This window comes from Syngnathus scovelli, chromosome 10, assembly GCF_024217435.2.
Source record: "Syngnathus scovelli strain Florida chromosome 10, RoL_Ssco_1.2, whole genome shotgun sequence".
In the NCBI taxonomy this organism is placed as follows: Eukaryota; Metazoa; Chordata; class Actinopteri; order Syngnathiformes; family Syngnathidae; genus Syngnathus; species Syngnathus scovelli.
In genome coordinates, this window is record NC_090856.1 from 10,163,540 (window position 1) to 10,189,758 (window position 26,219).

At 47.1% G+C, this 26,219-nt stretch overlaps 4 protein-coding genes and 1 long non-coding RNA gene across 6 annotated transcripts in view; 2 read left to right on the forward strand and 3 right to left on the reverse strand.

Annotated features, from left to right (window-relative positions):
* On the forward strand, positions 1 to 4,457 carry fbxl5 (F-box and leucine-rich repeat protein 5). Its single transcript, XM_049717770.1, has 11 exons — positions 1 to 169; positions 671 to 886; positions 1,212 to 1,307; positions 1,596 to 1,791; positions 1,928 to 2,113; positions 2,222 to 2,347; positions 2,445 to 2,599; positions 2,718 to 2,800; positions 2,883 to 3,443; positions 3,528 to 3,676; positions 3,864 to 4,457. The coding sequence occupies exons 1-11, from the start codon at positions 86 to 88 to the stop codon at positions 3,938 to 3,940; spliced, it is 1,929 nt and encodes a 642-aa protein (XP_049573727.1). The 5' UTR covers positions 1 to 85; the 3' UTR covers positions 3,941 to 4,457.
* On the reverse strand, positions 4,122 to 8,066 carry LOC125967071 (divergent protein kinase domain 1A). The gene is made up of 5 exons (XM_049717784.1): positions 7,938 to 8,066; positions 6,708 to 6,842; positions 6,509 to 6,616; positions 6,223 to 6,402; positions 4,122 to 6,115 (listed from the first exon to the last, which is right to left on the reverse strand). The coding sequence occupies exons 1-5, from the start codon at positions 8,013 to 8,015 to the stop codon at positions 5,312 to 5,314; spliced, it is 1,305 nt and encodes a 434-aa protein (XP_049573741.1). The 5' UTR covers positions 8,016 to 8,066; the 3' UTR covers positions 4,122 to 5,311.
* Positions 6,614 to 26,219, forward strand: part of LOC125967076 (uncharacterized) — a 25,657-nt gene continuing 6,051 nt past the window's right edge. Inside the window, exons 1-6 of the long non-coding RNA XR_007480658.2 lie at positions 6,614 to 6,821; positions 7,578 to 7,734; positions 7,818 to 7,884; positions 7,950 to 8,132; positions 23,150 to 23,351; positions 25,035 to 25,143. This is a non-coding gene — a long non-coding RNA (uncharacterized lncRNA). The remainder of the gene's footprint in view (positions 6,822 to 7,577; positions 7,735 to 7,817; positions 7,885 to 7,949; positions 8,133 to 23,149; positions 23,352 to 25,034; positions 25,144 to 26,219) is intronic.
* LOC125967053 (desmoglein-2.1) lies at positions 9,304 to 16,851 on the reverse strand. Its single transcript, XM_049717743.1, has 14 exons — positions 16,718 to 16,851; positions 14,521 to 14,640; positions 14,253 to 14,411; positions 13,893 to 14,034; positions 13,648 to 13,808; positions 13,375 to 13,509; positions 13,101 to 13,286; positions 12,574 to 13,025; positions 12,261 to 12,403; positions 11,941 to 12,162; positions 11,614 to 11,856; positions 11,385 to 11,515; positions 11,078 to 11,314; positions 9,304 to 10,857 (listed from the first exon to the last, which is right to left on the reverse strand). The coding sequence occupies exons 1-14, from the start codon at positions 16,748 to 16,750 to the stop codon at positions 9,748 to 9,750; spliced, it is 3,474 nt and encodes a 1,157-aa protein (XP_049573700.1). The 5' UTR covers positions 16,751 to 16,851; the 3' UTR covers positions 9,304 to 9,747.
* LOC125967061 (desmoglein-2.1) lies at positions 17,572 to 24,683 on the reverse strand. Of its 2 annotated transcripts, XM_049717754.1 has the most exons (14): positions 24,606 to 24,683; positions 23,832 to 23,960; positions 23,592 to 23,747; positions 23,144 to 23,285; positions 22,894 to 23,054; positions 22,683 to 22,817; positions 22,390 to 22,575; positions 22,046 to 22,311; positions 21,740 to 21,882; positions 21,240 to 21,461; positions 20,920 to 21,162; positions 20,670 to 20,800; positions 20,348 to 20,587; positions 17,572 to 20,209 (listed from the first exon to the last, which is right to left on the reverse strand). In XM_049717754.1, the coding sequence occupies exons 1-14, from the start codon at positions 24,645 to 24,647 to the stop codon at positions 19,301 to 19,303; spliced, it is 3,105 nt and encodes a 1,034-aa protein (XP_049573711.1). In that variant the 5' UTR covers positions 24,648 to 24,683; the 3' UTR covers positions 17,572 to 19,300. The 2 variants fall into 2 exon arrangements, with proteins under 2 accessions (XP_049573711.1, XP_068508237.1); XM_068652136.1 differs by lacking the exons at positions 23,592 to 23,747; positions 23,832 to 23,960; positions 24,606 to 24,683 and having other exon boundaries at positions 23,148 to 23,248.

Below are 26,219 nucleotides of genomic sequence, written 5' to 3' on the forward strand. Positions count from 1 at the left end.
CGTCACCAATCGAGTGACTGCGACGACGCAAAAGCTCCACGCTAACGCTAACGGCGCTAGCTACACAGCTCCCAGTCTGGTCAACATGGCTCCCTTTCCGGACGAGGTGGACGTCTTCACTGGCCCGCACTGGCGAATGAAGCAGTTGGTGGGCCTTTATTCCGAAAAGGTGAATTTGCAAAGGAGTTTGTTCAACGTTTGTGCTCCAAATGTCTTCTTTTAGAACGCATATCGTGGCAACGTTGGCCCCAAAAGATGACGCTCGCTAGCTTTAGCATGTTAGCTAAAGTGGTTATGCAACAGCCATCAAATACGACAACACATTTGTTGATTTATTGCTATTTAGCAGGTCATCAGGCTAAAAATTTGCTCGTGTGAAAACAAAACGATGTTACTTATAATATCGATTTCGCTACGTAAAGTGCGCTTATCACGCAAGCGAGCGTTAATGAAGGGGTGTTGCTGTAATACATGATGACGTCACATAGAAACCCGTAAATATGGTATGTCTCCGCCATATCTTTCCCCACCACAAAATCAAACAATAACAATTTCTTTGAATTTGATTTTAACCTTATGAGAAGAAATGTAAATTGTGGGACTCCATATTTCCATCCGTCTGCGTTTTGTTTGACTTTTGATCGTGCTATAATTTGCTTTTGATTGGCAGCTGTCTGAGACCAACTTCTCCAACATTAGCGACTTCCGCTCCTTCCTCAAGTCGCTGCTGATGACCTTCAAGGAGTTCAAGATGCACGAGCAGATTGAGAACGAGTATATCATCAGCCTGCTGGAACAGCGTTGCTGCACCGTCTACAACATGCACTCGGACAACAAACTCTCTGACATGCTGCTGCTCCTCGAGAAGGGCCTGCACAATGTCAAGGTGGGCCCGCCGTCATGCCTTCCAAGGACTACATGGATAAAATTGTTTAATTGCAAATTGTAAAATTTTATTAAAAGCCCAGTCCACGCAAGCACATGTTGACTTCTCGTGCTCCGTTTAGGCACACGTTTATCATTATCGTTCGCTGACTTGTTGTATGTCTGGACTAATATGAGTCACGACGGTCATTTTGAAGTTGAAAAGCAGATGGATGTTGCAACCCTTGAGGGACCTTGACACTGCTGTCAGTGAAGTCATTTTCTGATTTTCAGCTTTAGGGTTTTCCATGTGTCAAAAGCAATCATTGGTTTGTGTGTGTTTTTAGAGTGAATACGAGCAGCTCAACTACGCTCAGCAGCTGAAGGAGAGACTGGAGGCTTTCACTCAGGACTTCCTGCCCCACATGAAGGAAGAAGAAGAGGTAGTCCACCTCTTGTCCGCCTCTTTATTTCTCTTTTTTCTACAACTTATTTGAAACCGTTTAAGACTTGCACAAAACAACCTACCTACAAATGCCACAATATGGCGCCAATCCCTCAGAGACGATCATGAATAATAACCCCTGTTGCCTCATGTGAACCTTCGTTAGCTTAAATGACGTACTAACATTAATGTGTATATTCATTCCACGATGTTGTCCAAAGGTTGGTCAGTTAAAAAGCAGCTGAAATCAGAGTGCAACGGAGTCAAGCAAGTGTGTGTGTCGCAGGTGTTTCAGCCCATGCTGATGCAGCACTTTACCTACGAGGAGCTGAAGGCCATCAAGAAGCAGGTGATGGCACAGCACTGCACCCAGCGGCCGTGGAACTGCGCCGCAGACGTCCTCAAAGGGTTCAGCCTGTGGAGCCACGCGGAGGAGCTGCAGAAGGCCTTCAAATATGCGGACCACGAGAAAACCGACTACGGTTAGCTGCATAGTAGTTCCAACTTTTTCACAATAGTATTGTGTAAAGATATATGTGAAAAAAAATTGCACTCGAATTGTCCTTTTTTTGTTGTTGTCCAAATTAGTTTTTCTAATGGAAGCTGGTCTTCTTGTAGAAGTTGAACGCAACGGCTCTTGTTCGGTGCACGTCGCCCAGCTTCCAGTCGAAGTCATCTTGAGGATCTTTCGCTATTTGGGCCCTCAAGATCTCTGCAACTGCAGCCAAGTGTGTGGCTCCTGGTCTGAGCTGGCTAAGACCGGTTCTCTGTGGCGGCACCTCTACCCCGTACGCTGGGCCCGAGGTAACTGCGCCCTTCATACGCAGGAAAATAAGTCATCCTGAATGGAATCATCTGCAACTTTCTCTCTCCCGTCTGTCGTTTCGTCATATGTAACATTGGTGTGTTTAGGTGACTATTACAACGGCCCTCCTGGAGATTGTGACCAGGAGCCGGATGACAGATGGCTCAAGAGTCGGGAGAAGGAAGTCCGCGCGTACCAGGAGTGGGATGAGGATGCCGACATCGATGAATCTGGTGACCTTCTCTTATTTTCATTTGCACGCTACAGGAACAACAGGTAATCTTATTATTTTGATTTAAATGCCGTCAAATGCGGCGCTGTTTACTTCAGATGAGTGCGGCGACGCTGGCGACACGTTGGCTATCAGCACAGCCCAGCGTGAGAAGAGACTCCTGAATGGAATCATCCAGAACCTTCTCCCCGTCGTCGGCCCGCATGTCAAGTCGCTGGTGCTGGCCTACGGCTCCACCGTTTCCAGCAAAATGGTGTGTAATATGTGTGCACACAAATATGGGAAAAAAATATGGTGGGCGGCATGTATTTGTCCTCTGTGTTAGTATGATGAAGCACCACAGTGTGTGAACTGAGATATTGTTGGAACAGGTGCGTCAGATCCTCAGTCTCTGTCCAAACGTGGCTCATCTGGACCTGACGCAGACAGATGTCACCGACTTTGCTTTTGACAGGTAAACTGAAAAGCCGCGTCGCACAGAGACATCTGCTGTTGATTTGATGCCAACTGTTATTGGGATTTTCTTGTGTCCCCAGCTGGTCGTATGTGGGCTCTTGCGCATCTCTGAAGCACCTGGACCTGTCGGGTTGTGACAAGATTACAGACCATGCCCTGAAGAGACTCTCTCTGGCACTGGGGGACCTCGGCACCCCGTGGCGGTCACGCCGCCAACGCCGGCAGCGGGCCGTCATCTTGAAGCAAGAAGCCGGCGGCTGGGGGCCCGCTTGGTTGCCGGCCGACATCGAGGACTCGGCAGAATGGACGCGGCGAGGCACCAAGGAGGTCCAGCAGGAGGAGGAGAGAGAGCGCTTTGTGGAGACTCAGCTGGTGGGCAGCCTGTGCTGCTGCAGGCGGGGCCGCAGGACGGGCCCAAACGCCGCAATTTTGCACTACGCTATGTCGGCAGACAGGTTTTGCGCTCACGCCGTCTGCTGCAATGGCGGAGGCGGCGAGGACGGTGCCTTCAGGACTAATGGCCGCCGCTCACCAAAGGACACTAAACGCCCCGACAATAGGACTAAACAGTCGGGTGCCAGACGCACGCTGAACTTCCTCAGCCTGTCCGGATGCTACCAGGTCACAGATGTGGGACTCAGGTAGGGCTGCAGATTTAAAAAAAAAAAAAAAAAAAAAATCAAACAAACTTGAGAATGAGTATTTGTCAATATTGTTTGTTTGAGGGCCATGTCGGAGTTGGGAGGCCTTCCGCTCCTGGAGCATCTCAACCTGTCAGGCTGCCTGTCGGTCACGGAGGCAGGGCTTCATCAGCTGGTCACGGCCTGCCCCGCCCTCAACGACGAACATTTCTACTACTGCGACAACATCAATGGTAGAGAAGCGCCTTGTCCAAGAATGCAAATTCCATCACAATCGCCTATGACAAAGGATAAACAATCTGAACTATTGCTATTTTTGTATTTTAGTTATTTCTTTTTATTTATTTGGAAACAACATTGTCCTTTTGATCGTGCAGTGACTGACGTTTATATTGTGTGTGTGTATGCGTGTGTGGTCAGGGCCAAACGCAGACACGGCGAGTGGATGCCAGAACCTGCAATGCGGATTCAGGGTGTGCTGTCGCTCTGGGGAGTGAAGCAACATCAACCCTGCCCTGCCGCTCCTTCTTTAATTGCACTTTATCCAACTGGGTGTCACTTGCTGTATGTTTCTGTGTGAAACTGTAAGATGTATTTTCTTTGTATACACTCCAAGGTCCAGTGTTTCAAGAGCCACTCTTTCATCCTAAAAGCAATCTCATCCAACCTTTGCCAGTGTATGATTAGTTGGCTGTTTTTTTTTATTTTGACAACTATGACAAAGGATTTAGAAGCCGCTTAGAAACACTGTCGCTCAATAAAAAGGAGGAACAACAGAGTATGTCATTTTGACACCAAACTTACCAACATGTTCCCCTTAAAAAACAGGTTCCACAATACAAAAAACAGAATTATACAAAAGAATAGTGTCAAAGTGTTGCAAACATGCTTGCACTTTTGTGGTTGCATGTGTGTCATTCAAAGAAATATGAATTTTATGGGGATGACATTTGACATGAACCAATGAGAATAAATGAATCATTTAAAAACATGCAATAAACCCCTCCAAATGCAGTTAAGCATTCTGAAATATTTCGGTCACTTCGCCTGTTATTCGCTGAGGGCAGGAAATTGTAGCAGCAGCCCATGGAAGAAGTTTACAACCGTTGTTTTTAACCAATTAGCCTAAAGGACCACCCAACATTACGTCAGTGTTTTCCCGTCCTCTGATTGGTTGGTTAAGCTCAAGCAGGCCACGTTCGACGAGCAAAACATGTCGCAAATAGCAATCAAATTCAGCACGCACTCATTTTTGCTTCAGAATCTTTGGTGAGTATAATTTATTTCACTGAAATGTTCAATTTATTATGTCAAATGCTTGATATGAAAAGGGAACTGCTCTAGATGAGGTGGGTGGGACATGGCACAGTCATGTGCGGTTAAGTTGGCTTACAATTTGCACTATGACGGTGGTATTGAGTTAACGGAAAGATTTGCACAATGGACCAATAATTACTTCTCCTTAAATTCAAAAGACAATTAATGTCATTTGACTTAACTGTTGTACCCTACAGGACTGGATGCTTCCATTTCTCAACCACGTCAAATTTGAGAAAAAAACGAATGTCGCAAAATCAAAACGCGTTAAAAATATTTTGATTAATATTAATCTTATCTTTATTTACTCTCAAAATAACAGCTCGCCAGTGCAAACTGGGGTTTTCTGAGACTGACGATTGACTCAATCTGCTCTCAATCTCCCAAGAGTTATTTTGGTCAAAATAACACTACCTTAAACACATAAACAAAATATTTGAATTGAGAATACCCTAAAACGTTGTGTAGGATACCCTAAGATTCCTTTAAAGTCTGCCATAACCCCAATCCAGACCAGAAAACCTCTGATTGAGGATTCCAATAACTTTTGGCTAGGAGTCTTTGTTGTGCGAGATTTTCTTCCATAATAACGTCTTGAGGTTGTTGAGAACCAGTGAGTGTTGGATCTCGGCCTGCTCTGCTGATCCGCGCAGTGCCATGCAGGCGTTCAGCTGCTTCTCCAGCTCTTCACGGATGTCCGATGGCGCCCCCTGCAGGACGTATTCCTGCAGGACCCGGCAGGCCTTAGCCAGGTTGGGCTGGGCCACCTCGGGGGTACAGCGCCGCTTGGTGAGATCACAGGAAGTGAGGCAGTCCACACCGTAAAGGCAGTCCGTGTCCTTGTCACACCTCTGCTGCCGGATGGCTTCTTGGAAGGTGGCTTCAGGGACGATGTTCTGGGCATCTGCCACCCTGAAATCGTGGCGCCCGGTGTACCCAAAGTGGGCAGCGCTCAGGTCGCACATGAGAAAGCTACCAAAGGCCCCGTGGAACAGATCCTCCACCAGCTCCAGGAGCCCGATCGAGATCTTGGCCCTGTGGGGCCAGGCGGGGCCGAACCAGCGGTCAGTGGCACGGCGCACCCAGACCGGCGCCCATGCCAGTGCCCTGACACCGTAGAGTGGGGCGTTTGGTATCTTCTCCGTCACGTAGAGATCACCGCAGAAGCCGAGAATCCTGGGCGTGTGTCCGCGTTCCTGCAGCGCCAACGCCAGCAGGAAGTCGTCGAGCTGCAACAGCGCCCAGGATGACCGAGCCTCCGCCAGGGAAATGTGTCCGTCCTTGTTAGCGTCGGCTGCCGCCAGGGCACGCGTGCTCAGCTCGCCAAGGTTGGCCTGCTCCTCGTCCACTTTGGCCTGTGAGGAACACCCACAACCTTCTGAGATTCGTACTGTACCCAGTATTGAATAAATCCAATCCAGGGCACAATCTGATGTCCCAATGGAAAGCTCCCGCTGCTGACCTTGAGGTGGTCGAGGATCATCTCCCTGAACTTTTCTACAGAGGTTCCTTTCGGGGGTGTGGCAAAGCGGGCAACGACCTCCTTCCTAGTCTCCATCTGGCCGGCCACGTCATAAGCGGGGGCCTCGTCCATCTGGCACCTGACCACGCCCTCCAGGTCGCCCCACATGCTCGAGTACACCTGCAAACCACACGCAGAAAAATAAGAATCACTCATTTCATGAGTTTTCTCTGGATTTGCTGTCCAAGGTCCTGAATGTTGGCACAAATGCGAAGTGTAAGCGTACCTGTTTGGTGGCGTGCGTGCTGAGACACTTGTTGAGCTCCAACGTGTTCTTATCACACAAGCTGCTACAGGCAGCGCCGTCCACCAGGCCGTCTCTGTATCTGGCACACTTGAAACACAACAGCAGCATCAGACAAGGTGGCTGGTGAAAGAAGCCCACGCAGAAACTGATGAATATTTTTTTTGTTTGGTCCCGTCACCATGGCTGCGCTGCACTGGCGTCCTCGGCACAACTCGGAGTAGGACGAGTACTCCACGTAGACCACCCAGCTGCCCACCAACACCGCCAGCCAGCACACGAACAAACACTTGAGGTGCGCTGATGACAAGCGCGCCTATGGAGGAAGGGAGTGGGGGGGGGGGGGGGGGGGGGGTGAGAATGTGGAAATGCATGTTCTATTTGATCCACCCTTCTAAATGATACAAATGCGAAGCACCAAGCGTGCAGCCATGCAAGCTACATTAACCTAGCACATCTTGGCTTGTTTTTGCAGAGCCGCAAGGCCGCAATCAATTCTCGTGGCCTCGGCTTCGCTTTCAGCAGCGACCGCCACCAACTTGACAAACGATTGCGTATTGAACGTGAGGACTGGGCCAACTATTTATTAGAACAGGCTGGTGCCTTTGTGTCTACTGTGCAGACCGCATTTGGTGTATTTTGGTCATTTTCTCTGGTGTATTTTTAGGATCAAATGAATCAAGCTTTGTGAGAATGCTGTCCCTAATGAAGTGTCCATTTGAAGCAACTGTTGCAGTGCAGTTGGAGGTGATGAGCAACAGCACGTTTGACTTCGGTCTTCATCGTTCATACATTATGGATGACGATAAAACGCGGAGACTAATGGGTTCCCAGTGGAAACATTGGAGAGGGAAGTGGGCGGGGGGCTTCCATGAAGTGATGTGAAAAATATGAAATAATTGTCAAATCAGTCGCAAAAGAATTATTTGACACCAAAATTTGAGAGGAACCAGACATTCAAAATTGGCTGGTAAATTTGTATATCTTGTGCCTTACCAGCCAAAAGTACCTTAAGTCAAAACTTTCCTGTCTCTCGCTGATCTTTTATCAGTTGTCGGTGATTCCCGGCGGCGTTTCCCTTCCGTGGTTAAGACCACCAGAGACCTCTGCACCTCAAATCACCCTCGTCCAGTACTACTGCAGCTCATTCGGTACTGTACGTTTGGGAACGCACCAAAAACAACTTTTTGCTGCACTGTGACCGCCACGTGAGTCTGTCGAGTCAAACAATCTAAGTTATGTGACCGGCGTCTATGTGAAGTCTGTTAACGCCTCACCGTTTGACGAGCAGGATGGATCCTATCTTCATCATGAAAGTGGTCGCCATAGCAACGGAGATGAGCCAACCCCTCAGAGACGTACGTGCGCGCACACACGCAACCAAACACACACGAACAGCGGCTTGACTAACCTGCGTGTGCAGGGGCTTCCGGAAGAAGAAAAAGATGAAGAAGAAGAAGAACCTCCACGGCAGCTGAGCTTTCGCCATGTCCGTGCCTCAAACTGTAAGCGAGCTGGCGTCAAGCCCACCGGACCGCACGTGCCGTGACGCCCCCCATCCCCTCCCGGAGGACGCGGAGGTGGTGTGCGAAGAGGCAGCTTTCAAGTGAGGCTTGCATCTGTCGTGATGCACCCACACCGCCCTCCCACACACACACACACACACACACACACACACACTCTCTTCCCATCGCATTTTATTTCTAATCCAAACACTGACTTTTTTATTTTTTGTTACAAAGTACCATAAAACTACATCCACTCATTAAAAATTAAATAAAAACACCACCCAAAAAATCCTGAAAAACAAGGATTATCACACCAGTCATAGAAATCTCCTATGCCCCCTGGTGGATCGAAGCAGAAAACCAATTTCTTACATAATGTACTGCAGAAAGCACAGACGGTTGCTAGCGCAACTTGGCTTGTGATAGCGTAATGTTAGCATAGCAGGTGTTTTTCGGGAGAGAGAGACTGGAACAGAGTAATGACATTTCCATTTATTTCACTTGAGCCAATCTGAAGGCTCCATTGAATTTATTATGCAAGTCTTGCAACACATGAAAGCCTGGTGATTTTTATATATTCAAATGACATTGGGATAGCTTGCGCAAATATAGCATTTTGGGCTAATCTCAATGTAGCGTTATTTGACAGATCATGCACTGACAAACAAAACAGCTTCATTTTTATCATTACAGAGAAAATTTTAATGAAGTAGATAAATAGTAGATTTGATGCAAAATATTCAGAGTAGCGAGAAGGTCGGAAGCTGCTGTGTGTGAGTTCAAAAAGCCAAAGTGGATGCACAAACACGCTCATTTCCTGTCATTATGTCATCAGGGCTATGATTAGCTGCAGATTAGTTTCAGAGTGGGAGGATGAACAAAACAACATATAATGGCCACTTCATTGGAAGTGAAGTTCAGGCCTGTAACGAAGTACGTCTTTTGGTCTGAGTACACGCTGGTGTTGGTGGCGGTCAAGGTGGGGCAGTGGTCGTTGAAGTTGCTCATCTGAATGGACAGCGTTTCTGTGGCAGACTTTGAGAAGTTGTCTGAGGAGCACAAGCCTTTTATCATCTTCCACCTCCAGGCTTTTTCCTGGTCAGAACCACATTGTCCTTTCTACGTATCCCCCCCCCCCCCCTCCCACCGGGTGAACACCACAAAAATGCAGTGTGAAAAGGAGTAACTCTCTTGAATGGTGTACTGCAATTCATCATAGACAAGTTGAACCAGTTGTCCGGGTTTAACAATTTTAAAGAACCAGACATGTTTGAATATCGCCGCCTTTTCTTTTTATTTTGATGTGGAAAAACATCTTCAAATCAATCAAAAAAAAAGTTGCTGTTAAAACAAAGTCACAAAACCCTCTCCTGACACATGAAAAACATTCAATGATCCCACCCTGGTGCAATACACATCCAAAAGTAGCTATAGAATCCATACATATAAACACACACAGCACATCCATAACCAAGTTTGGTCGCCAGTAGGCAAACTGACACGGGATCTCCATGAAGTGTCTGGTAGGGTCTCCACAGGCTACTGAGGTTGGTCGAGAAAGAGCATAACGTATACAACGGGTAGGAGCCGTATAGCTTCGCTACAAGGCAAGGCTGCGGCAGAACATCCACCACCAATAAAACCTGCACGGTAACAAAATACTTGAGGAACCGCCTTTGAGAGAAATTGCTTTTAAGAGTCATTTGCCCTGTGTTACAGTTCAGTGAGCTTTTCTTCCTGCACCACCACTTTGCGATATGTCGGGACTCTGCTCACGCCAGTGCTGGATGATGTCATGGTGATGCCCTGAGCTCCAGCGATGTTGCTCATGCCAAGGTCTGGCAATTGGACGCCGCCTTTTCTGGTGGAAGTTTGGCTGGTCCTCACCACTCTCCCCACAGGAACCTTGCCCTCTATTACGGTCTGGGAGCTTGAGATGGTCCCGGCGTTGATTAGGTTGTCAGGGGCTTGAACGTGACCCTTGGTTAGCGTAGATGTTCCCTGAAGTGTCATACTTGGTAAGGTTCCTGCTTGCATGCCACTTACCAGCGTCATGCCAGGCCCCTGGACTTGTTTCCCGGATACCACCTTCTTTCCTTGGACTACCATGCCGTTTGTCGGTGACCCTGGGTTACCACTAACCAACACCAGGCCAGGGCCCTGGGCTTGTCCGCCAGAAATAACAGTCTTTCCTTGGACTATCATGCCTTGTGTAGGTGATCCAGGGGTACCTGTAACCAACATCATGCCAGGGGCTTGCCCGCCAGACACCACAGTTTGTCCTTGCACCAGCATGCCTTGAGGAGCAGCCAGCATCACGCCCTGGAGGTTGTTAGTTGGTGCCTCAGCCAGCAGCATGGTGTTTTGGACTTGTGGCTGGACGACATACTGCATAGGCTGCAGCATAGGGGCCGCGGCGGTATAGTAGACTGGCTGCTGTTGTTGTAGCAGGAACATCTGACCTGTGTTTTCCACCCCTTCGATCACTGTGGTCCTGCCTTGGTTTCGTGCAGTTGTGTTTTCCTTCACCACCTGAGTCACGGTCTTGTCTACCCTGGGGACAACAGGTGGCAGCTTGGGGAGTTCAAGCTTTGGTTCAACCTTTGGGGGTGGTGGAGTGACATCTGGTTGGATCTTCTTGCCGCCGCACACCTCCGCCAGGGTCTTGAACTTGAAGTTGAGGTCATCGAGGAACTGCAAGTCGTTGTCGTTCTCCAGGAGGCTGCAGCAGCCCACCGAGCCGGCCAAGGACCCTTGGCCCTCGTTGTCATACACCAAGAGCGCGTCTTTCACTGCCAGGTCCTCTCCTCCGCTGCTCATCTTCTGTTGAGGGAGGACAAAGACATGTTTTGATCATTCTGTATCAAAAACATTAGGAGCAGTGGTGGGAAGTTACACAGGACAAATCCGTTGTAGAAGTACTATACTATTTTTGTAATGTTAAATCAGTACTTCAATGTTTATCAGAGTCTCTTCTACAGAAGTACAATACAGTTTGAGTACCATTTTGATTGGAACATATAAAGGGGAATGTTCACCACACCTGAGCGTAGTACTGTGAAAGGATGTGTTGTGGGAAACCGATATCATCATAAGCTGCCCCTGATTCTCTTTGGAACTCTGAGTAGAGCCTTCGCTGATTTCTCATTCCCATAGTGGTATCTCTCGTCATACTGGAGAAGTCCTCCCGAAAGCCATGCATGGTCCCCCCATACAGCGTATCCTGTTTTGAGATGTCCACGGCATCCACTTGCGTCGGCATGTTAATGAGCGGCACTTCCTGTGACAGTTCAAACTGCGTCAGAACATTTCTTCCATAAGTAAAGATCATAACATTTTCCTGTACACACCGTGTTCTCTCCTTGGCCCTCGGTGCGATAATTCATGAGGTGTGATTTGGTGTCAAAAGGCAGCTCGGTAAAGTTGCCTGGTAGGCCTGCAGCTCCACCGCAATGGCAGAAGAGCAGCAGTAAAGGGATGACTGTGGGAATAAAACATTATTTTACTCATCCAAACTTTAAAACTGGTCTGTTTGGCAAGTTGGTTGAGGCCTCAACCCAACCAAGACTTTGTACTTACGGAGTAGCAGCAGCAGGCCCAGTAGCAGCAGTCCAATGCCTGCGGGCCCTAACTCCGACTTCTTGTTGGGCTGACCTCTTCCACCTCGTTTTCCACAATTCTCTCCATCCTCACATGTGCATACTTGGACCGTCACCTTCTGCGGTTCCGGGCACGCCACCCCTTGTGCGTCTTTCACCAATAATTCCACCTCATGGAGACCAGGCCATGTGGACTGTTGTGCTCTCACGATGGCTGCGGTATCTGGTCACACAAATTCAAACATGAGCTTTAGCCTGACAATTAAAGTTGGTTAAATCCAAAAGAGACCAGATGTTATCTCCTCACCGTTGAGATGCTCCACCTGCCATTTTCCCTTAGTGCCATCCGGAATGATTTCAAAAGTGAAAGGAGCTCCGTTGGGAAAGTCGTCTTCATCGACAGCATTAATGATAACTGCATCGTCAGGAATGCAGAGAGTCTCGAGGGTAGTGGTCAGGGTGGGACAGTGATCATTAAAGTCCTCCACCTGAATGGCCACCGTCCCAGTTGCGGTGCCTGATGGTACGTCTGTTTATGGGGGACAGACCAGCAAGAGTCAATGTGTTTTTCTGCTAAGAATACTCCATTAACACCACATGAAGACACAAACGATTGTGGTTGCGTACCATCAGAAATACAGAGTATTTTGGCGTAGTAGGTGCCGTTCACTAATAAAGTGGACTCTCTGTCGGGCATCTTGTTCAGTCTGATATCAGCGGTCTCGGGGTCAATAGTGAGCCAGTTGTCAGGATCCGAACCTTTAACATACCTGAAACACATTGTACATGCTCAGTCGGCTTCAGGTCTGTGTGGATGTTTTCCTCCATTTCATTATGGTTCATTGTTGTGCAGTAATTGGTTGTGGATTATTACAGTTTACAGACAAGTCAGAATTTCGTCGCACATTGAGTCACAACGTGCACCGGTGTAGCCGCTCACCTGACGTTCTCGGCTGGTTTCCCCGTGTCGCCATCCAGCGCGGCATACCGAGTGATGATGCTGTTCATGTTGAAGGTGGAACTGCCTCCCTCCGACATGGTGATTACTTTGACTTTGGGGTCAAATTGTGGACCCTCTCGCTGGTTCTTGACATTGATTTTGATGGGGTAGGTTTTGAATGTGTTGCCTTTCCACATGACTCCTCCAGTTGTACTTGTCATGCCACTGCTGAAACTTTCTATCCAGCTGGTTCCTCCTCCACCTCCTCCTCCACCGCCTCCACCGCCTCCTCCTCCTCCGCCGCCTCCTCCTCCACCGCCTCCTCCTCCACCACCTCCTCCTCCACCAAAACCAATATTAGCTGTGGATGTAGCGGATGGATCAAAAGGTGGAACCATGTTCAGCACGGCAATTCCCAGGTCCATGTTCTTCACGTCTTCATAATCCACAGCCTGTGACAGGACAAACGTGCTGTCATGTAACTTTCCTATCCTCCCTGTCTCAAAACCTGACTTGATATTTTGTACCTTGTCGAGCATGAGGACTCCCTCGTTGGTCTCTGAGTCGGTGATCATGCTGAAGTACCCGGCCTCATTGCCCTTAACAATCTTGAAGATGCTTTTCCAGTTGTCCGTCCCATGCAGGTCCAGGTCTTGAGCTTTGATCCGCATCACCTCCACACCTTGTGTGTTCTCCTCGATGCTGCCCTCGTACTGTTGGGAGAGCACAACTTCTATATGACGGCTGTGACTGTGAACTAACCTCAGTGAAACCAAGGCATTGCAACTGCACACAGCATACCACGCTTTTTTCCAGGGTGGGTTGGTTGTCATTGACGTCGAGTAGTTTAACAACAACGGTGGCGGTGGCGCTGTTCCCGCCTGGCGCGCCGTTCAAGTCCTGACCCCTCACTGTAAGCGTGTACTGCTCTGTTTTCTGAAAGTTCAAATGGCGGTGGCACAAAAACACAAGGGCTAAAGGTCAAAGTGAGGGTTTAAGACCGAGTTAGGGTTACAAAGTAAGGTTTAAAGGCAGTTAGAGTTTCAAATGAGGGTAGGGTATGAAACGCTGTACCTCTCTGTCTAAGTTGGTGCGTTTGACGTAGATGGTGCCATCGTTCTCCATGTAGAACATGTCGTCATTCGGCTCCTGAGACACGATGCTGTAGGCGATCTGAGAGTTGGGATTTCCTGGTTCGTCAGCGTCAGTCGCGTTGATTTTCATGACGAATGTCCCTACAACAAGAAGCCACGCAGGGCGACCAGTCAGACACACGCGACGGCGGACTGCAACCCCGCCCAGGCGACTCGTTCGCTCACCTACACCACTGCGCTCGTTGACTGAGCTGGCCGGGATAACGCCGAAGACGGGAGAATTGTCGTTCTGGTCCCCCACCCTGAAGCGGATGTTGATGTTTTTCTCCGCCTGCCTGCCGTCCATGTAGGTCGCCACGCCTGACAGCTGCAAGCAACCAGTCAGTTGACACTTAGGGCTGTACGGCTTTGGTATCAAATCCATGGCCGTCTATGTCAATGCCAACCTTGTGTTTGAAGTTAGACTTTTCAAACAAGGTTAGAGTTTTGATTAAGTATTTCAAGCCTGATTTGTTAGTGTTTGTTAATAGATGGCTCCTCGCCATCCTGTCAAACGAGGTCACTGCTTGGCTCTTGTCAACTCACGTTGTACGTGCTGTATTCCTCCCTGTCGAGCATCTTGGTGACCTTAATGTAGCCCGTTCTGGGGTCCACCACGAAAAGGTGGAAGGGGTATTGGTTGGCACCCACGCCCTCCAGGGAGTACGCCAGGTTCCCCTTGCCGTCATCGAAGTCCGAGTGGATCTGAAACGTATGGTGCCCGGTTCATACGCGTTTCCCTCTGTGCACAATTGGACCAAACGGATGCGCCAACGCAAATGGCTGACAATGTCTGCTACTGCTCCGTACTCACTTTAGCCACATAGAGTTCTTGAGAGTAGTCCGTGTTTTCTACCAGAACCTTTGGCGGTGGGACCCAGTGCCTTTTTTGTCTGGATAGGACTTCACCCTCCACCAGGGCAAATGTCTGGAGCTGGCAAAAGAATTTACATGGCAACATTTATTTATATCAGTTTTGTATAGAATGCTTAATAACTCTCTTCCCAATGTTGTGTGCGTCTGAAGCTGAATGTCCGCAGGCACGAATCGGCGGCTGAATGCGGACAAACCTGTCAGGCCTACAACTGAAAGTTGCGGTGAAGCGGGCTTTAGGTGCACACCCTGCTCTTGTCAGCAAAATTAAGTTTATAGTAATAAGCCAACAACCATGTAGCACAGTAATAAATCAAGTCGACAATATTACTTGCATTAATGACACCTTAACTAACGTCTGAGTGGCCTTCTATAAAATCCTTATGCTCTGACATCCCAAGGCCTCATAGCCTAAGGCACAGGTGTCAAACTCAAGGCCCGGGGGCCAGATACGGCCCACCACATCATTTTATGTGGCCCGCGAAGGCAAATTGTGCATCAAATTCGTGTGCGATTACTAAAATTGCAAATCGTCTTCACTTTTAATAATATCTTTAGTTTTAAATATATTACCAGTTTTTACTCGTCTGATTTGAAAACAAGTTATTTGTCAGTTTGTTCTGTAGCTTTTACTGTATATAATATGAGGTGCTCATACATTTATTTAGGTTGACAGTCATAATGGCCCTCCGAAAGAAGCAATGACTACAATGCGGCCCGCGAAAAAAATGAGTTTGACACCCCTGGCCTAAGGCCTGACATGCTAACATGCCAAAAGGACTTAGCATATTCATGTCAAAAAATCCTAATGCTTTAACACCTCAAGAGACACCTAAAGTGTAACAATCTATCCATAACTCTGTGTCCCTGACACTCTAGCATCCCAACATCGTAACACCCAGCCATCCTAAACCCAATGCTAACGCTAACCTTAACGCTAACATCAACCCTAATCCTAAAGTCCACAGAAAATATGTCGCTTCTCATACTACCAGACACACGTGAACCCAGCGAGGAGCGGCCGACACACCCTAGCTCCCCGCCTAACTGTCAAAACTGCCTGTCTGCCTGCCACGCCCGCAGACTAAACTCCATGCTAGTGCATACGTGCAGGTGAGCAGCGCTGACACAAACTCACACGAGTGGGCGTGGCAGTGCATCTTTTGGCTGCCAAAATCATCAAGTTGACACATGCAGTCCGTAAAGAATGTACAGAATTGGCATCAAGAAACTTTCCCTGAAGGGGAACTGCTGTTCATACGTCTTCACCCACGTAGCAACAGAGGGGAAGATAGCGTTAGCCAGCAAGTTCAAAGAATTGTTGCCCTAACCCCGAATTAAGCCAAGAAATCGTGAATGCCGTTAACCTTACCACTAAACTATTTCAAGAGGCCCGAATGCTAACTTCCAACTTTCCACAGGGTCATACCCTTAACTCTTCTGACCCCAACACTACCCATTACCCAACTTTACCCTAAACATTAGAGGCCCAACGGTGCAGTTGTCCCACGTCCAACATTGTGCACTTGATAACGAGCTTGACTTTGCAACGGGATGTACTTATCGAAACGACCTACACAAATATGTTTCCTCAGGTCAAGCTTTTAATGAGCGCAGTCAAACACTCCTACTTTGGATTTAGGAGGCAAGTACAGACAACTTTGGAAAATGCTATGTTGAGCAGATGCTGACTTTTTTGTGGTAAGCTGAAGGTGGAATTTTGGCAAAATTGAATGAATTACGATGATAATGATACGATGTATCATTTACTACACTGTTACAATAGCTATGATTTTTATTTAAACGATACATCTACTTTACTGAGTAAATTCAACCCCATAAAAATTCTGTGTACATTCTAACCACTGAGACGTGATAATTGTTGTTTGAATTTGCACCTTTGGTGTCCATGACAACCGTCTATTAGGAGCCAACAAATTATAGTGTCAAATAAACACACCCAAACTAACACTCAACTAAACTTGCCCGTTGACATTTTTCGTTTACATTTCACAAAAGATGTCCACAAGCAACAGATGCCCTGGAGGTCCAAATTTCACATTCCAAAATTCCCCACCTTTTTGCTGTGACGGTGAACAACTGTAAAAATGTCAAACTGTATCAAAGTTAATACTTACGGCCAACAGCAGCGACAAATACATCCTAATCATGTCTGCTGTCCATGAAACGAAGCCCGCGTCGCTTCCTGATAATGTGAGACAACCTGGCCCGGGAGGAGGCTTATTTATCAAGGGGCGGAGTACTTTATTCTCACCGCGCACACGCCCATGCACACGCACGCACACACACACACACACACACACACACACACACACACACCTAGCAGGCAGTGACAGGTTAGTGTGTGAAGAAGCTGGAAATATTTGGCAGAACATGTTAGTCTAGGCTGTGCAGGCCTGAAAAACACAATTATCAGCGCCATGGTTCCTTTTTACGAGATTACAATTTGCTCTGTGAATACAATGCAAAGCGTACTTATTAATTGAGCTCGTTGGAGACAGAAAATTTGTCACCTATACGTTGGAGTTGACAGTCATAAGTTTTGCAAATGTGTTTTGTGACTGATATTATAGCATGCTGGTTGACTTCATTGTACCAACACGACACAATATTTGGAACCCTCCATTTCTCACAATATTTTCCCCAATAAGTTCCCCTTTCACTTCCATGTACAGCTTTTCTCGCTACTAAACGGAGCAGAACTTGACCAAACACGCATGCAGTGATGTGAGAATTTGTCATCTGCTGATAGAATTGAAAAAGAAAAAAAGAAGAAGGGAGCAAGTTAACCAACCAATGATTGGTTAAGTAGGCTTCGTGTCAAAATCTGATTGGACCCTCAAGACTTTGTTTGGCACCAAAGTGACATTTTGGCCTGAATTTTAACTTTATATATTAACTAAAAAGTAGTTTACAGTTTTGCGTTTGAAAGACTGACAGAATAAATGACATACCAAAGGAAAACAACAGGTCGCATATTTACATCATATTTAATGTTTATACTCCAATCATGTAACATTGTGAACTTTTAATTTAATCAAATTTAATTTTTGACATATGCACTCTATCGAATGTTCATCCTGTTGATTCTCTGAGCATGTTTTTTGGGGCAGTATGACACATCGGAATTGTCAGCATCAGGCCAGAAATATCCTGATGTTTTCAAAGTTCCCAAGAGTTTCTCCGCTGTGAGAATCACCGTCTCGCCCAAAAACTGCTGACGGGAGCCGAGCGCCACACCCAGAAAGTGTGAGTAAGAAAGTTCGTATGAAGCGCAGGTGAGTTAGTGGCAGCAGTTCATTCCAGCGGCAGAACAATACGGCCGTCACTCCACGCCGAGCTTCTACTGGCTGAGTTAAAGACAAACAGCCACCTCAGCAGTCAAGCCTGTTTTGTCGCCGGATCATGTGTCAGTTTGGCTTCAGCTTTGTGATTGGCTCCTCAAGCTGTCCGTCGGAAGCCTGACGCGAACTATCCCCTCAGGGGGTGAAGGTTGGGTCATTAGTCCTTTCTTCGGGGAACTCGTCTGACATTTTGACGAGTTGCCATAACGAGTCGGTCTCGGTGTTGCCGAGACTCGACTCGAGTGTGAGTCACATTTAATTGACTCACATGATGACTGAGGGATAAACAAAGTTTGGATGAAAGTCTCAGCGTAGCCGCCACGCCCAAAACAAGTCATCCATCATAACAACTTGTTTCACTAGCTAGTTAGAAAATTTGAGCCACTGAGAACCAGTGTGTTAACTCCGCTTTGGTTGATTCAACAATCTAAAGGGCTGCAATAAAATCCATGGGATTTACAGTCTTTACAGCTTCATGATTTATAGGACTGCAAATGGATTTAGGATTGTGATCTTGACCCGAGTCCCTAATCTACATCAAAGTGAATTTCTAAACGTTCCACATGGTGTGCTTTGCCTGACCTTGACAAATATTTCTGTTGCACTTTGTAATTACAAAGTTCAGCTTGTGAGCAAAGACGGGGCGTGGCCTTCAAATCTGACCCCCCCCCCCCCGCCAAAGGTGTGCCACATTATGAGTAGTTGACAAAATGACATCTAAATTGGAGATAGTAATCAATTATACAAGTCGAGAAAGAGCGCATCCACACAGGCTTGGCAGCTCACTACAGTCTGAAAAATACAAATAATGGCATGAATAAACTTTCATTTTACCAAAATGAGCAGATCTGCTTGTGGTGAGTTTGTGTGTGTCTGTGTCGAAGGTTGAAAACCGGTTCGGCAACGGAAGCTCACACATGCACAGGCACACACAATCTCGGCAGACACACCCAAAGCGCTCTTGTTTTGTATGCATAGCCAGCTGCGTTCTTTTATTTGGTACTCACCTGAGCTACTTTCACAAATGCTGGCGTTGAAACTCAAATGGTGGCTATAGCGCCACAATGGCATATTATATTACTTTTAATCTTTTATCTCCAATTCTGTGCGATTTTATTTAGTAACAAATCTCTGAATTCTTTCACCAGTCAATCGATTCTGACCAGAAAAAGCCAACTGCACATACAAAAGCTCCTAGACGGTTTCTACGTAGTTTTACATACAATACTAAAAAAAGAGAGGACATTCCTGAAAATGATCGTTAAGTCCCGTTCATTGCACTGGAAATAGTCAGCAAGATCGAGTCAGGAAAATAATCCGTCATGTGCACTTGAATCAGCTTATAGCCAAAATCCGTTATTTGCGTGTCTCTTGTACCACCATCTTGTGGTACGTCGGGATTCTGGAAGAAGCCACCTGAGGTCCAGTGGACTTAGTGGTGGTGCTTTTAATGTTGAAGGATTTTACAGATCCAGAGGTGTTAATCTTCTGGGACACACTTGCAGCTTCATTTCCGCCAAATGAGCCTTCCACCAAATGGACTTTGTGAGCTTTAGAAATCCGTTCTGGCACCAGGGAGGTTCTGGTCCCCTTTAGAACTTTCACAGACCCCGCAGGGAGCTTGCTTTCCACCATCACCATATTCTGGAAGCCGGGATGATTTCTTGTGTGGACCTTAGCCTGGACCTTGGGGTTCTCCACCAGCACCATGCTGGCATCCTTGGTGTGTCTGCCAGACACTAGCATGCTTTGTGCGGGTGCTGCCAGAACCACTCCCTGAAGATTGGTAGCTGGTGCCTCGGCCAGCAGCAGGGTGTTTTGGACTTGTGGCTGGACTACAAACTGCATGGGTGTTGCGGCGGCGTAATAGACGGGCTGCTGCTGCTGGAGCAAGAACATTTGGTTTTCCATCCCTCCCATCCCAGCGGTCATCCCTTGATATTGTGTAATCATGTTTTCCTTCACCACTTGAGTCTGGTCTACCATGGGGGCAACTGGCGGCAGCTTTGGGAGTTCCAACTTTGGTTCAGTCACGACCTTTGTTGTTGGTTGAATGACATCTAGTTGGAGCTTCTTGCCACTGCACACTTCTGCCAGGGTCTTGAACTTGGGACCGAGGTCATCAAGAAAGCAGAGGTCGTTGTCATTCTCCAGGAGACTGCAGCAGCCCACAGAGCCGGCTGAGGAACTTTGGCCCTCAAAATTATACTTCAAGTGAGTGTCCTTCTCTGCCATGTTCTCTCTCCCACCTTCGCTGTACACCCTCTGTTGAAATATGACCAAAAATGTGTGATGTGGGTCAACAAGATCATGAGAAGAGCTGCATTTGCATTTCTACTCTTCAAATGTCGGTCATTGCTTTGTACATAATAGGCCTGTAGAGAAGAACACCACTGCTGTCACCTGTTGGTAGTATTGAGCGAGCAGGTGGTCCGGTAGAGCGATGCTGTCGTAAACCGCCATGGACTGGCCTCCTACTGCCGCACCTCCGAACCTGGAGTAGAAGGTGTTGGTGTTGGCCTGCCTACTTCCCCAGGACTGCTCCATGTTTCCCTGGAAGGTGTCTACAAAGTCTGACTGGTACACGCTATTGCTCACGTCTTGGGCCACCTGCTGCATCGGGATGAGGCTTAGCGGCACCGCCTGCCACAGAACCAGCGAATGGACATACAGAAGTCAATAACAGAATGTGTCCTCAAGAGTTGGCGGAGTGATCAGAACTGACCGCGTTCTCCCCCTGGCCTTCTGTGCAGTAGTTTATCAAGTGGGACTTGGTTCCATCCGGTATGTCCGCAGCGCCCCCTGGCAGCCCAATAGTGTCCCCACACTGACAGAAGAGCAACAGCAGGGGAACCACTGGAACAGCAACACACTTGCATGGATTAATCTGAGTCATTGTATTAAAAAAAATGCGTGTCTCTACTCCTGATGCTCTGATCTCCATCCAACATTCACACCCGTTTGATCGCACTTACGCAGTAGCAGCAGCAGGCCCAGTAGCAGCAGTCCAATGCCTGCGGGTCCTAACTCCGACTTCTTGTCAGGTTGACCCCTTCCACCTCGTCTTCCGCAAATCACTCCATCATCGCATGTGCACACTTGGACTGTCACCTTCTGTGGTTCTGGGCACACCTCCCCCTGCTGGTCCTTCACTAATAATTGCACCTCATGGAGACCGGGCCATGTGGACTCTTGGGCTCTCAGGATGGCAGCGGTATCTGACAGGTTCAACCATGAGAAGATTTAAATCGAGAAGATTTAAATAGCCTAAAGAAGCCAGATGTTATGTCCTCACCGTTGAGATGCTCCACCTGCCATTTTCCCATAGTGCCCTCTGGAATGATCTCAAAGGTGAAGGGAGCTCCATTGGGGAAGTCGTCTTCGTCAACGGCGTTAATGATAACTGCATCGTTAGGAATGCAAAGAGTCTCGAGGGTACTGGTCAGGGTGGGACAGTGGTCATTGAAGTCTTCCACCTGAATGGCCACGGTGCCAGTGGCGGTGCTCGATGGGATGTCTGTTTGCGGGAAACAGAAGTAGCAACAGAACTCACATTCTGTCCTAAGTTCTGTTCAGATACTAAATAGTCTGGTAAAGGTAGACATATGAATTCAATTAAACTCGTTTAACTTGCATCTCCAAATTAGTTGTCCACAAGGGAGTTAAAAATAATAAAGTGGAGATGCCTAAAAAGCTACTCTCGTACAGTTTTTGTGTTTTGTGGGACTCCACCAGAATATTTCAGCATCTTTACAGCTAAGGAGGTTGCGCAATGCTACTATTGTCTCAGTGTACCTTCAGAAATGCAGAGAACTTGAGCGTAGTACGTCCCGTTGACTAAAAAAGTGGATTCTCTGTCGGGCATCTTGTTCAGCCTGATGTCAGACGTTTCTGGGTCAATGGTAAGCCAGTTGTCAGGATCCGAACCTTTAAGATACCTGCAACACAAGTACGGATGGATGGATGGATGGATGGATGGATGGATGGATGGATGGATGGATGGATGGATGGATGGATGGATGGATGGATGGATGGATGGATGGATGGATGGATGGATGGATGGATGGATGGAATGTGACAGCTCAGTGTGGAGCCACTCACTTGACTTTCTCAGCTGGTTTTCCAGTGTCTCCATCTAGTGCTGGGTAGTGAGCGATGACATCATTGCCAGGCGTGCCGCCTCCTTCCGACATGGTGATCACTTTGACTTTAGGATCAAAATATGGACCTTCACGCTGGTTTTGCACGTTGATTTTAACAGGGTAGGTTTTATACGTGGTGCTTTGCGGAAGTCCTTCATAAATTGGAGCCTTGTTCCTCACAGTGAGCATAAGTACCAGGTCCTTCACATGCTCATAATCCACCGGCTGTGAGATCGTACGTATTTTTTCAGATTGTGACTAACGTGGGTAGCCTGCGCGTTTCTGTTTAATTTTCACGCGTACCTTATCAAGCATGATGATGCCTTCATTGGTCTTTGGGTCTGTTTTGATGCTGAAGTACTTGGCCTCATTACCTTTGACAATATCGAACACACTTTCCCAGTTGTCGCTGTCCTTTAGGTCCAGGTCTTGAGCTTTGATCCTCATCACCTCCACACCCTGCGTGTTTTCCATAATGCTGGCCTCGTACTGCAACAAAACACTTGACAACATGACGTGACCTTTGACATGCCCGGTGACAACGCAACCCGACGTGACTGTTGAAAAGCACCATGTTTCATTTTTACGGCCAGTACCTGGCTTTTTTCCAGTGTTGGAACGTTATCATTAACATCCAGCACATTGATGGTCAACGTACTGGTCCCTGTGTGTCCGTCAGGGTCGCCATTGAGGTCCTGAGCTTGCACTGTCACAAAGTACCGATCTGTTGTCTGACAGCACAAAAACACCCGGTTGAGCGACTTTTCACACTTTTGCACATGTTCTTTCTTTGTGAGTGGCCTGCACCTCTCTGTCTAGAGTGGACTTGCCCACATAGATGTGTCCATCTTTGTTCATTTGGAACATGTCGTGAGGTGGGTCCTGCTTTACGATGGTGTAGAACAGTTGAGAATTGGGGTTGCCTGGTTCGTCTGCGTCAGTCGCAATGACTGTCGTGACGGGCATCCCTGGAAAACAAAGACACGACACTGCCATCTACAGGACCCAAGTGAAATGGTAAAGCCTGACCAGTCTCAAGCGTTATCTGTTCTCTCACCCACAGGACTGCGCTCATAGATGTCCACAGGCTTCATGGCATCAAACTGTGGCTCGTTGTCGTTCTCATCCAGCACTTTTATGCGGAGGTCAATCCTTTTCTCCGCCTCAGTGCCGTCGTTGAATCTGGCGATGCCCAAGAGCTGACAGGACAAATACCAGCGACTTGATTTGACTAACTCTGCAGCATCATCATGAGGCCATTTGAGGTATTACAACATTTTCTCATTGGTTTTTTGGGTTTTTTTTTTTTGTTTTTTAGCAGCCCAACAGTTGGCACTGCCCACCCAAAAAACAAAGTGTTTGCAGATTATTAGATGAGTTGTGTCACAACTTCTGCTTTTACAAAGACAATAGATGTCATCTTAGTAAACTACAACCACCATTTTAAAATATAAACATACAGGTATGCGGTAAAAAGTTGATTAATTGAAGGAGAGGTCACTCACATTGTAAGAATCGATGACCTCCCTATCGAGTAATTGAGTGACGCGAATGAGTCCCGTTTTTGGGTCCACCACAAAGACGTTGAAGGGGTACTGGCTTGCGCCGACGCCCTCCAAGGAGTAGCTGATATTCCTGGCGATTTCAAAATCGGATCGAATCTGAAACACAACATACCAAAACTGAATACCAGTGGCAATTATGCTCCTGTAGTGCCTCCTTGTGGACAAAAAAGTAGCTCTTACCTTGGCTATGGACTCCTTTCCTGTGTAATCTTCATTTTCCTTGAGCGGCCTCGGAGGGACGATCCATTCTCTTCTTTTCCGAACCGGTTCATTCCCGGAGTGGAGCGCCAGCACAAGTGCGTTCTGGAGCTATTGAAACAAATGCATGACATCAGTAGATGAGAGATGTTTTGTCATTCCATAAACATAGATTTCAATGAACTTCCATTTCAATTTTTTTAAAGATTTGGATGGATTAAGATTTGCTACAATCACACATATGGACCAAAAATCCCAGGAGTTTAAATCACCAGCCTGACTAGATTACATGACTGAAATTGGGGAGCAATTGGATAAAATATCCAAAATGGTAGGCTTCCTATTGCAACTTTTCTGTGGCTTTACTCATTCTATAGACAAATAGCATGTCGGCGAGAAAATGGCCTTAGGGGCTGATTGTACATGCTAAAAAAAATTCTGGTTGCGTAGTTTTCTTATGCGTGTCTCCGGTCATTAACGTCCAACTGTAGATGTTCTCGCCTCCCCCCGTCCACCTCGTCTTTCACGACTCTCCACTTGATCGCATTCAGTGTCCACCAAAACAATATAGTTTGTACTTGAGTCAACTTTTATTACATAAGATTAAAAAAAAAAAAAAAAGCCCGCTCCTTCTGTGTAGTAACAGCAAGTTACTGTAAGTAGGTGAAATGCTTTCCATCTATATGCATTCTGAGTGTACACCTGCTCGTGTCCTTTCCTCGGACACAAGACGATTAATTATTCAAAGTCACTCACCATTAGGAACAAAACGCTCGCGGGAAAAGCCACTCGGAACATAATGATGCCTTGCAGGAGGTCCTCTTCCAGTTTGAACCAAGGAAGAGGAGAGAGAAGCTTTTTGTATGGCAGAACGCCCTCTCGGGGGGGTGTGTGTGTGTGTGTGTGTGCGTGTGTGCGTGTGCGTGCGTGTGTGTGTGTGTGTGCGTGTGCGTGCGCGTGCGTGCGTATATGTGTGTGTGTGTGTGTGTGTGTGCGTGTGGGTGTCTCTATAAACAGGTCATTGCATCTATGCACAGTATAGTGTATACTGCATATATACATAAATGCATATTTGACTTGAGCTTAAAGTTTCTGAGTGAAACATAAAACACATTCTTCAACGTGTGAGTTTTTAAAACAAACTTTGATACAGTTGACATGTGACATGTCCTCGCCTGCCAACAGCACCAACAAAAGTCAGAAGGAGAAGATGGCGAAGTCAAGCGTGTCCTGCATAACTGACTTGACAGGAAGAGACTTAAACCTGTCATGGCTTCCCTGGGAATGAAAACAGGTAAGATAAGATCGGATTCATCGACCAGCATCCCGGCAAATTGGACCAGTAATGGTAGAGTGGTCTCCCCAAAATACTGCGCGCGTCAAAGTTTATGTTCCAGAAAATTACTTAGGGAAGTCATTTATTTGTTCTGTCCAGTCTACCGCACATTTTATCGGATCTTATATGGACGATGCTGCCACCTGTATGCGAAACCTTTCTCGAGCTAAAAGGAAAAACTTTACGGTTGTTAGCATTACCCCACCCTGTATGTTAACTTGCATTCCGGCAGCTGCGCTTAAAGGTGCTAAACATAATGACAGCGTAGATGCAGCCATTAAAATGGAATCTGTCAAACGGTGGAGGTGAGGTGGTTCTTTTTCAATTTCAACGCAGGAGTGTCACTCTGACTTTGACTCAGAAAACTGCTTGACATGTGTCTGGCGATCCTAAAAAATGTCAAGGTTTATTCACCAGCAAAATTCTTGTTAGATATGCTAATTTAATAACACTTGATGGAAAAATTTTGTCAATTCACTCAGAGCTACTTTGAAGTTGAGATGCTCCAAACGAAGTGCCATCGAAATAAATATGCCGACATGATGAAGAGACCTGAGTCAGATTCTTCCGGAACAAACCAATTTGCAGAATTGTCTTTGGCTGTTAAACCCTTGCTCAAATCTCAGCCCTAACCACTGGAGTACACAAAGGCCTCAAACTGGTTGTACTGGTCGTAAAGATGCTCATTTATTTCCACGTAAGTCAATAAATTGCAAAATGAGCAGTCGAGCACACCCTGGGTGTGTTACGAGCGTTCCAAAGAAAAGCCTTCATGCATTAAAGTCCAACGCAAACATTGGCGTTTCATTCCGCCCCCGCACACAAATATTTCAAATTGCTTGAGCTGACATGCTCACACTTAACCTTTGACATCTTGACATTCGTTGCAATCCCTGCATGATTCAACATTCCTGTTTGCTTTCTGTTTTTTGGTGGGAACGTTCAAAAGGCGCACAAAGGCAATTGCAGCGTTGCCGTGGGAGACCGCGTTGATTGACGGGTGGGTTTGGAACAGACGCTCATTGTTTCCGTGG

What these genes read in the sequence shown, in the direction of transcription:
- fbxl5 (XM_049717770.1), top strand. Translation starts at nt 86, where the DNA reads ATGGCTCCCTTTCCGGACGAGGTGGACGTCTTCACTGGCCCGCACTGG. An exon ending in TGGGCCTTTATTCCGAAAAG is followed by an intron (nt 170 to 670) that starts GTGAATTTGCAA and finishes TTTGATTGGCAG; the next exon opens with CTGTCTGAGACCAACTTCTC. An exon ending in GTCACAGATGTGGGACTCAG is followed by an intron (nt 3,444 to 3,527) that starts GTAGGGCTGCAG and finishes TGTTTGTTTGAG; the next exon opens with GGCCATGTCGGAGTTGGGAG.
- LOC125967053 (XM_049717743.1), bottom strand. Translation starts at nt 16,750, where the DNA reads ATGATTAGGATGTATTTGTCGCTGCTGTTGGCC. An exon ending in ATTTGTCGCTGCTGTTGGCC is followed by an intron (nt 14,641 to 16,717) that starts GTAAGTATTAAC and finishes TTCTTTTGCCAG; the next exon opens with CTCCAGACATTTGCCCTGGT. An exon ending in GCACCAACTTAGACAGAGAG is followed by an intron (nt 13,510 to 13,647) that starts GTACAGCGTTTC and finishes TTGAACTTTCAG; the next exon opens with AAAACAGAGCAGTACACGCT.
- LOC125967061 (XM_049717754.1), bottom strand. Translation starts at nt 24,647, where the DNA reads ATGTTCCGAGTGGCTTTTCCCGCGAGCGTTTTGTTCCTAATG. An exon ending in AGGTCATCGATTCTTACAAT is followed by an intron (nt 23,286 to 23,591) that starts GTGAGTGACCTC and finishes TTGTCCTGTCAG; the next exon opens with CTCTTGGGCATCGCCAGATT. An exon ending in AAGGCCAGGGGGAGAACGCG is followed by an intron (nt 20,588 to 20,669) that starts GTCAGTTCTGAT and finishes GTTCTGTGGCAG; the next exon opens with GCGGTGCCGCTAAGCCTCAT.
- LOC125967071 (XM_049717784.1), bottom strand. Translation starts at nt 8,015, where the DNA reads ATGGCGAAAGCTCAGCTGCCGTGGAGGTTCTTCTTCTTCTTCATCTTT. An exon ending in GCCAGTGCAGCGCAGCCATG is followed by an intron (nt 6,617 to 6,707) that starts GTGACGGGACCA and finishes TTGTGTTTCAAG; the next exon opens with TGTGCCAGATACAGAGACGG. An exon ending in GCACGCACGCCACCAAACAG is followed by an intron (nt 6,403 to 6,508) that starts GTACGCTTACAC and finishes TGTGGTTTGCAG; the next exon opens with GTGTACTCGAGCATGTGGGG.